General features: G+C 34.2%; 1 protein-coding gene across 1 annotated transcript; it reads right to left on the bottom strand.

Annotated features, from left to right (window-relative positions):
• Positions 1-5344: 5344 nt before the first annotated feature.
• Positions 5345-10456, bottom strand: LOC110932499 (protein WVD2-like 4). The gene is made up of 10 exons (XM_022175831.2): positions 9855-10456; positions 9661-9694; positions 9502-9557; positions 8407-8470; positions 7999-8352; positions 7851-7900; positions 7004-7084; positions 6758-6899; positions 6559-6666; positions 5345-5944 (listed from the first exon to the last, which is right to left on the bottom strand). The coding sequence occupies exons 1-10, from the start codon at positions 10454-10456 to the stop codon at positions 5528-5530; spliced, it is 1908 nt and encodes a 635-aa protein (XP_022031523.2). The 3' UTR covers positions 5345-5527.
• Positions 10457-10597: the final 141 nt, after the last annotated feature.

The following is a 10597-nucleotide window of genomic DNA, read 5'->3' as shown; positions in this document are numbered from 1 at the left end:
TAACCTGTTTAGGCTTGAAAAAAGAAATGGGTTAAGGTCTCAGCTCGAATTCGTTGCGTGAACAATGTTAAAACCGTGGAGTGGGATTGGAGATCAGCACCTTCTTCACATGGGCAGGTGACAGAATTATTTCAGCTTCTAAGTGAGATTCACGATTTGACATGGACGGGTGGTCTAGATGAATGGAAATGGAAGCTTGAAAAAGATGGCTTATTCACAGTGTCCTCGGCAAAGAAGTTGTTTTCCAACAACTCTATGGGTGATAATAGTCCGATGATAAAATGGAAGGGTTGGGTTCCGCTAAAATGCAAAATAATGGTATGGAGGGTTGCTCGTAATCGTCTTCCTACTACTTCAGAGAGCTTCTTAAACGTGGCGTGAACCTTCAACAAACCTCTTGTATTCTTTGTCAATCAGAATTGGAAACGGCTTTACATCTTTTCACTGGCTGCGTTTTTTCTTATGAAGTGTGGAGTAGAGTTAAAGCGCGGTGTCGGTTGAGTCCTAGTTTTGCTTTTGATGTGACGGACCTTTTGAGAGTGCCGGAGATTCAAACAAAGTCTAAAGAAGCGAGATACACCTTAAGAGGTATTGTTTACACTACTATGTGGGTGTTGTGGAATGAGCGTAATGCTCGTATTTTTAACAACAAGCGGCGGAGACCGATTGAGGTTTTGGAGATTGTAAAGTCAACGTCATACTTTTGGATTCATAATAGATCTAGGTGGAAAGATATAGACTGGAAAAATTGGTGTAGATATCCTTTGGATTGATGTTTTCTCGTATGTTTGCTCGAAGGTCCTTGCTTTGAGGACCTCTCGAGGTGTTTGAATGAAATTTTCCTTTCAAAAAAAAAAAAATATGTGACATTTAAAAACATTCGCTTTAATTAAGTTAGGTACTTTTGTTGTTTATGATTTTTTATTAATATATGGATATCGAATGAACGCACATTGAATTTCCATTGGAACGTATACAATCAGTAAATTTCTGTCGACTTATTCATGTAGGGAATTCTGTAAAAAGTTAATAATAAGTTGTGCTATAAATAGATGTAACTTTATATATATATGTATATATAGGGTAGGGATATGGTAAAAAGTGTCTAAAATGTAAGAAGGGTAAGAAGTGTTTTAAACCATTGGATATTTGATCTAATGGTTGAGATCAATAGGGTATAAAAATGTAAATTGTGTTTTAATTAGAGGGACCTTATGTAAAATTGAAGGGCAATAGTGTCTTTTTCAATGTTTGAAATATGGTAACCATATCATACACGACCAAAAAACTCCTACATTCACTCCTTTTTCCTTAAATATAGGAATTAATGATTCACCTTAATTGTAGGAGGTCTTTGGTTGCATATTCATCATACATTATCATAAAGAGAACTGTAATCAGGTTCATGGCATGGTGTTTTAAAACAACTGGATAAATTGACTATGATTCAAGTCATGGTGTTTTATCTGGAGACATTATTCATGGCGTGGTGTTTAAACATCTATGATTCAAGCCATGGTGTTTTATCTGGAGACATTGTATAAAAATCGTAAACACCATGACTATGATTCAAGTCATGGTGTTTTATCTGGAGACATTGTTCATGGCGTGGTGTTTTAAACATCTATGATTCAAAGTCATGGTGTTTTATCTGGAGACATTGTTCATGGCGTGGTGTTTTAAACATCTATGATTCAAGTCATGGTGTTTTATCAATACACAACATTCCCAGAACATCTATGATTCAAGTCATGGTGTTTTATCAATACAAAATATTCCCAGATTTTAAAACACCATGACTATGATTCAAGTCATGGTGTTTTATCTGGAATCCAAAAAACATCGTAAATCATCAAACAAACAGACGATCCAAGTCATGGTGTTTTATCTGGAATTCAAGTCAGATAAAACACCATGACTTGAATCATAGTCAATGTCTCCAGATGTTTAAAACACCACGCCATGAACAATGTCTCCTGATAAAACACCATGACTTGAATCATATTCAGTATCTCCAGATGTTTAAAACACCACGCCATGAACAATGTATCTAGATGTTTAAAACACCACGCCATGAACAATATATGATTAAAAGATGTTGCGATTAAAAGATGATGAAGAAGATAAAAACTCATCGCAAGTTTTTTTTTGGCAGTTATCTTTGAAATCAATTAAATGATAAGAAAGTCAAATTACTAATATACCCTTTTGAATTAATTAGGATAAAGGACACTTGTCACTCCCAAATTATTTCTCACACTTCTTACAAAAGTCCCACTTTGTACAGGATCCTCTACCTATATATATATATATATGTATATATATATATATGTATAGGGTAGGGATATGGTAAAAAGTGTCTAAAATGTAAGAAGGGTAAGAAGTGTTTTAAACCATTGGATATTTGATCTAATGGTTGAGATCAATAGGGTATAAAAATGTAAATTGTGTTTTAATTAGAGGGAACTTATGTAAAATTGAAGGGCAATAGTGTCTTTTTCAATGTTTGAAATATGGTAACCATATCATACACGACCAAAAACTCCTACATTCACTCCTTTTTCCTTAAATATAGGAATTAATGATTCACCTTAATTGTACGAGGTCTTTGGTTACATATTCGTCATACATTATCATAAAGAGAACTGTAATCAGATTCATGGCGTGGTGTTTTAAAACAACTGGATAAAATTGACTATGATTCAAGTCATGGTGTTTTATCTGGAGACATTGTTCATGGCGTGGTGTTTTAAACATCTATGATTCAAGTCATAGTGTTTTATTTGGAGACATTGTTCATGGTGTGGTGTTTTAAACATCTATGATTCAAGTTATGGTGTTTTATCTGGAGACATTGTTCATGGCGTGGTGTTTTATCAATACAAAACATTCTCAGATTTTAAAACACCATGACTATGATTCAAGTCATGGTGTTTTATCTGGAGACATTGTTCATGGCGTGGTGTTTTAAACATCTATAATTCAAGTCATAGATAAAACACCACGCCATGAACAATGTCTCCAGATAAAACACCATGACTTGAATCATAGTCAATGTCTCCCGTTTTTTAAAACACCACGCCATGAACAATGTATGATTCAAGTCATAGATAAAACACCACGCCATGAACAATGTCTCCAGATAAAACACCATGACTTGAATCATAGTCAATGTCTCCAGTTTTTTAAAACACCACGCCATGAACAATGTATGATTAAAAGATGCCGCGATTAAAAGATGATGAAGAATATAAAACAATCAGATGTATAGTGTTTCCTAAAATTTCTCCTAATTCAAAATTCGATTCAAACCTTAAAAAACTCATCGGCATTTTTTTTTTTTTTTTTGGCAATTATTCTTGGAAATCAATTAAATGATAAAAATGTCAAATTACTAATATACCCTTTTGAATTAGTTAGGATAAAGGACACTTGTCATTCCCAAATTATTTCTCACACTTCTCACAAAAGTCCCACTTTTTACATGATCCTCTACCTATATATATATATATATACACCCTAACACTAACTTTGTTACTTTTTGCAGTTATGTATATGGGTAATTAGGTCATTATATACTTTAGTGGTTGTTTCTTATAATTACATTTACAAAGTTCTTTTAATGTTTAAAAGATTATTAATGCAATTACTCAAGTTTTTATTATTATTTAGTTATTTTCACAGTTATAATTTAACAAAATACGTTTTAAATATACAAATTAATATGCATTTTCACTAACCGTTAGTTTTTTTATAAACTTTGTTTTAAAAATCATTTGATTGTTAACCTTTTTTTACACAGTCTATCGTTTTTAAAATTGTTCCTTTTTAAACCCTTTGTTTTTTAATATCGTTCTTTTTAAAGTCGTTTGTCCTTTAAAGTTTTTTTAAACATTTCATTTTATACCGTTTTTTTTTTACTTTTTTAGAAATTCGCTTATTTTCAGTCGTTCATTTTTAAAAGCGTTTCTTATTAAACCATTCCTTTTAGAACCGTTTTTAAAACCATTTGAAACTTTGTATTCAATTTACTTATAGCCATTAAGTAAAAAGAACTTTAAAAAATGAACGATTTCAAAATGATCGATTTTAAAAAACGAGTGGTTTAAAAAACGACGTTTATAAAAAAAACAAAACCTTACAAAAAATAAGTTTACAAGTGTAAGGTTTTAAAAAAAACGCACGAATTTAATAAACGAAAGGTTAAAAAATAACAAATTTTGAACAAACAAATGGATTATTTGAAAAAATATAAACCATTCTAAAAAAAGTTTGGAAATGAACGATCTTTTGCAAATTTTTTATTAGAATGGTTCATCTTTTTTCAAATCTTCAATTTCTTTTGTTTTTTATAAACGTCGTTTTTATTTCTTTTGAAATGAACAACTTAAAAACCGAATTGTTTAAAAAGTTTATATACAAATGATTTTAAAAAGAACAGTATAAAATGAATTGTTTAAAAAAACTTTAAAAGACAAATAAATTTAAAAAGAACGATTTAAAAAAAAACAAATGGTTTAAAAAGGAACAATTTTAAAAACGATAACACGGTTTTAAAAAAAGGGTTTAAAAACAAATGATTTAAAAACAATGTTTGTAAAAAGCAAACGGTTAAAGAAAATACATATTATTTGTATATTTAAAATGTATTTTGTTAAATAATAATCGTGAAAATAACAAAATAATAAAATAACCTTGAGTAATTGTACTAATAATCTATTAAATATTAAAAGACTTCATAATTATCAAAAACAGCCCCAAAGGTATATAATGATCTGATTACCTTTACACTTAACTACAAAAAGTAACAAAGTTAGTATTAGGCCAGGCGGGGCGGGGCGGTCCGTGATGGACGCCCGGCCACGCGTTATAAAACCACGAACACCGCCGCCTCCCCTTCTATCACTCGTTAAAAAAATAACGAGTTGAAAGCATAATGCATGAAACTTCAATTATCAATTGTTTGCATGTTTGACACCTGTCCTGTTGACCAACTTCACCAATTGTTCTACAAGATTGAAGTTGGCTTTTTTGACACGTGTTGACCCACTGCATTTTTGTGAGAGTAAATATTTTTAAAATTTGGGAGTGATATAATTCTATCACTAGTGATACCACCCCCCTACATTTCTATCACTAGTGATAGAATATTGGGTGATGACATGGCATGAGTTGATTGGTGTTTGGTAGTGATAGAAATGTATCACTAGTGACCACCCCTCCTCCCCTTAGGGGCCAAAATCGTTAAAAAATGCAACCTTGAGGTTTGATATGTCAAAAGATTTTTTTAGGCTGAAAGGGTTAAACTAGCTAAATCATAGGGGCCAAAACAATAATTTACTTCTTTTGCATATTACAACCTTAAAGATCAAGAAAGAAAGCTTATGCAAAACCTGTAGAGACCCATATACACAAACAATCTTTTACCACACTATTCACAACCCAAAAACCTTAAATTTTTCACACAAACATAAATCATAAACCTATTAACTACAAGTATTCAGAAAGAAGCATTTCATGGCACATTCTAACCTCCGACGATCACAATGTCTCCAGGTGTCGTACCCTGATCGGGTGATTCCTCTGCTACTGCATTCTTTTGAGGACTAATTTCGATCCATTCTTCAACTTCGAGAGTATTCACTGACGGGACTTGAACTTCTTGAAACTGTTCATCTGAATCCTGGTCCTTTTCTTGATCTTCTAGTTTATCAGGTATTTCTGTTGACTTTTCAGGTTTGACTTCTGTCTTTGAAGATGAGGCGTTGGCTTCGGGCTTTCTAGCTGGTTTCTTGGATGTAACGGTGTCTTTGTTAAGGTTGACTGCACTTGATGCAGGCTGGTCCCTGACCCGTGGGCTCACCGCAGCCACGGTTCGGTTTACAGAAGCCATAGAGCTCTTATTTCTGCCTAGTTTCGGAGATTTTGGACGCGTGACTGGTATCTATTAACACAAAGATATAGCATAAGATGAACCAGAAAATAAACTTACAGTTAGTGTAATGCTCGGTGAAGGGCATTATAGAAATTTATTCCAAAAGAAGTCAAACTTCACCCTAGATGGCTTATTATATAAACTTACAGTTAGTAAACTAAAGAGTAAAATGCCATTTTCGTACCTGAGGTTTGACCAGTTTTGCGACTTTCGTCAAAAGGTTTGTTTTTCCGCATCTGGATCCAAAAGGTTTGAAATCTTGCCATTTTCAAGCTCGTAAACTCCATCCATTTTTCTCTGTAAAGTCAGGGGTATTTCTGTCTTTTTTGCTAACTTAAAGGGCAATTCAGTCTTTTTCAGGGGTATTCGGTCTTTTTATATAAAACGAAAAAGACTGAATTGCCCTTTGAGTTAGCAAAAAAGACAGAAATACCCCTGACTTAACGAAGAAAAATGGATGGAGTTAACGAGCAGGATGTAAATAGCAAGATTTCAAACCTTTTGGATCCAAATGCGGAATAACAAACCTTTGGACGAAAGTTGCAAAACTGGCCAAACCTCATGGACAAAAATGGCATTTTACTCAGGATTTTATAAAAACTAAACATAAAAATACAAAATACCTTCTTAAGTTCCACTTTAGGAGGGGGCTCTTTGTAAAAACTCGGCATCGGTGCTGCTTTGAAAGTCAAACTCTTTCTTAACTTCTTGATTTCAGCTTCTTGGGTTACCTGCATTTACAGCCCAACAATTTAAAAGTGTTGACAGTTGACTCGGTTATAAACTTCATTGACTAACAAAGTCAAAGTCAAGATCTAAGACCTTTGACTTTTCTTGCAAAGTAGTCTTTTCCACTTCTCTTGCATGACTCTTTTCTTCCAACTTTGAAAAGAATTCTCTTCGCTTTTCCGCACGTTCATCCAATCTGAAAGAAAAGCCGGGGACACTGTTCCTACGTTGCCCACTAGGCATAACATTGTCGAAAAATTCAATGAAAAAGTCAACAGTTTGAAAAGAATGTCAAACAATGAAGCGTAACTATATAAGCGATTAAGTAGAGTATAATACGATGAGGATGTCGAATGAGTGTCGTCATCTTCTTTAACTGGCACTGCGGTTTTGATCGCTTTAGAGTGCTGATCAGATGATCTGCGATTACAAAAACAGCCTCAAATTTCAATTGACAATTATGAATACAACTTAAGATTTGTAAGTTTTTCATATGTACATCGTCACACTAATTAGAAGGATTAAGATAATAACCTTTTCTTAAGGAGCAATCCAATAACACATTTTCCATAAATACCCCTAATATTACTTTCTAGAGTAAACTTCCGTTTTGCTTCCTGTGGTTTGGTCACTTTAACGGTTTTGCCCCAAACCTTTAAAAATAGCCATTTTCCTCCAATAGTTTGCTATGGTTTTTCCATTTTGCTCCCTGCAAGGAGCAAAATGGAAAAACAGACAATTTGGATGGAGTTAGAGGCGGGGAGCAAAATGGAAAAACCATAGCAAACTATTGGAGGAAAATGGCTATTTTTAAAGGTTTGGGGCAAAACCGTTAAAGTGACAAAACCACAGGGAGCAAAATAGAAGTTTACTCTACTTTCTATCTACAAGAAAGAAGTTTAAATGCTGCATAGCTTATAAGGATAAAACCATTAAAACAGGATTAGATTTTAGAATGGTTACAATATGATATAAAATTGATAATGTTTTTCCTTATGTATCGTTAAATGACTATATGATGATTATGTTACTAAATCAGAGCAAACAAATTATACTTTTCCCTAACTATCTTTCTGTATTACAAGGGTAAAAATGGAATAAAAAGTTTCAAATAATCACAAAATGACCAAAATAATTATATTGCATTTCTTAATCAAGTAACTAAATAGCATATTGTTAAACTTACAACACGTCTTTAGAAGGGATTCCGTCTTCATTTCCATTGGTTTTCTTAGCCTAAAATAAACAAACAAACAACAATATACACTAAGAACAGACAAATTAATCAAACAATCAAAAGGAGGGTACTCAAATATAAAAAAAAAAAAAATTACCCTTGACTTGCTCGCACTTGGCACCGAATCTAAAGTGGCTCTTCGAGTAGCCGAGCCACTGCTTTTTGCACTTGATTCAACTAACTTCACTCCACCGTGTGATTTTCTAGTCGCGGGATGCAAACCTGCTAAAGTGGATTCACCCTTTGACCCGACTCGTGGTTTCACCGATTGCCCATCATGGGTTCGGGTTTTAGCCGAAAATGATGAACTTTGAGACAAGTTTGCCCTTGGCTTTCGAACCGATGCACTAGTAGATTTATTGTTCTTTGAAGTATCCCCATTAGTATCAATTTTGTTGGAACTCTGCTCACTAATCTCACCAACACTCCCAGAAGATTCAACCACTTCAACCTTTTACGAATCGGTCCCCTCAACCGCAGTCGAGTTTCCTTCCTCTTTTTTCACATTAATTTCATCAACAACACCACCACTTTCATCTTCCAACACAGTCTCATTTCCAGATTCCATCCTAACCGTCGAAAAACATAAATTTAACAAATTATAACATCAAGAATCCCAACAAATGTGGATCAAGAAACACTTTTGTAATGTGTTACACAATGTTTGATCACTAAATTTTCAAACTTTAACAAAACCCTCAAAAATTTTATTTTTTTAGGGATTTTTAAAATTTAACACAATTTGAAACTCAGAAAAAGAAGATCAAGACGGCAGTTTTGTCTTTTACTTCCTGGACAAAACCAAGAGCATCAAGAAATTAAAAAAAAAAAATTCACTATTTTTTTTTCAAACAGAATTTCAATTAATACTACAAGATAACCATATCAAGATTAAGTAAACATCATGATACAAAGATCCAATAAAAGTGAAGATCAAATACACTAGACCCACATGAAGAAACAGTTTGAAATGATGAAACTTGAACGATTTTAGATACTAAATGATGAAATAATAAGAAATAAGAAGGGTAAGGTGTACCTTGTGTGAGAAATTTAGAGGTTGAATGCAGTTTTGGGCGTTGAATATTTGATATGAAGAAGAAGAAGAAAGATGAATTTGTGTTGGAAATTCAAATGGTTTGAAAGTGACGAGAGATTTCAGGGAGAGTGGAAGCGATAATGGTGGATGTTGGGGGTAAAATTGTATGTGAATTGACGAAATTGCCCATTAATCTGTTTTTTTAACTTTGTGTTTTCAAAGTATTTTTTCCTATAGATGTAGTAAGATTTTTTTTTAGTAATTTTAGTACATGTGTTTTATAGGTTTTAACTAATTGAGTTTAAAAGTAAAAAGTTTAATGATCTAAGTCTCTATAAGCATTTTCTTTAACCATTTGAGTCCAAATTTCTAACTTTATCCACCAAGTCTGTTAACTATGAGGGTAATTTGGTCATTTACACACAAAATACAAGTCTTGTATGCACATGAGTACAAGGAACAAGTCTTTAATGTATTAACTTTTACTTTTAATATATATATATATAAAAATAAATTATCTACCTTTCTCCAGCCACCACCATCGTCTCTCTCTCTCTTTACCTTTCTCCAGCCACCATCAGCAACCATCCCCAACCACTACCCTCAACCACCAACAACTGCCCCAGCCACAAACAACATGACAGAACCGATACACACCCAAAAACTCAAACAAGAAAAGAATAAACACCCTACAAAACCCAACCCCAAGAGACAACAAACACTGCCCAAACTTAATTCTTCCTCTGAACACGACCTGTAAAAAACGCACATAAATAAACACCCATCATCTCAAACTTTGACCCAATTCAATTAATCTTCCTGCTTTTGCACCTCTGCCACAATGAATACATTAGCAAATCAAATTAAAAAACATAGCATCAATTCACCATCAAAAACTCATTTCTCCAACGAACCGATTGTAACTTATATCTAACTGATAAAGTAATGTCAATTTTTCAAAACTTGTAGGAACAGTTCCACAAAACCGGTTTGAGTTGATGTGGAATAGGGCTAGATCGGTTAACAGACCGAGCTCCGATGGGAGGTAACCGGCGATGTCGCCGTGGTTGAGGTCGATTCCGACGACTACACGGATGGAGGGGTTGGTTGGGAATGGGGCGCAGTAAACGCCGCCGTAGGAGCAGACGTTTGGACCGGTCCAGTTGGTGGTGAAGTTATATGGGTCGGATAATATGACGGTTTTCCATGCTTGTAAGGCAATGTAGGCTTGCCGGAGTCTTGGGTTTTCGAAAACTAGAGTGTTTACGTCGCCGGAGTTGTCGGCGACGAATGTGAGCTGGGCGGAGATGAGGAGGGTGAGGATGATGGTGTGTATGCGCGGCGGTGGTGGGTATTTTGGAGGTGCAGCGGTGGTGGGTGTTGTGGTGGTGACGGTGTAGTGGTGGTGGTGACAATGAAGGTGCGGTGGCGACGGTGGTGTTGATGGTGGAGGTGTGGTGGTGGGATGGAGATGGTTTAGGTAGAGAGAGAGAAAGTTCTGAAGAAATTTGGTCATGACTTATGATCTGGATATGATCCAGAGAATATATATATATATATATATATATATATATAAAGAGTGGGAATCCTACGGAAAGTGTGTTTTTCCTAAAAAGTGTAAAAAGTCATAAAACACAATAATTTCAGGCATAAAACA

Source organism: Helianthus annuus, chromosome 1, assembly GCF_002127325.2.
Source record: "Helianthus annuus cultivar XRQ/B chromosome 1, HanXRQr2.0-SUNRISE, whole genome shotgun sequence".
Taxonomy (NCBI): Eukaryota; Viridiplantae; Streptophyta; class Magnoliopsida; order Asterales; family Asteraceae; genus Helianthus; species Helianthus annuus.
The sequence above is the reverse complement of the archived record's forward strand: the minus strand, read 5'-3'. Positions and strand labels throughout refer to the sequence as shown.

What these genes read in the sequence shown, in the direction of transcription:
- LOC110932499 (XM_022175831.2), bottom strand. Translation starts at nt 10,456, where the DNA reads ATGACCAAATTTCTTCAGAACTTTCTCTCTCTCTACCTAAACCATCTC. An exon ending in GTGTTGTTGATGAAATTAAT is followed by an intron (nt 8,353 to 8,406) that starts GTGAAAAAAGAG and finishes GATTCGTAAAAG; the next exon opens with GTTGAAGTGGTTGAATCTTC. An exon ending in ACTCATTCGACATCCTCATC is followed by an intron (nt 6,900 to 7,003) that starts GTATTATACTCT and finishes TGTTATGCCTAG; the next exon opens with TGGGCAACGTAGGAACAGTG.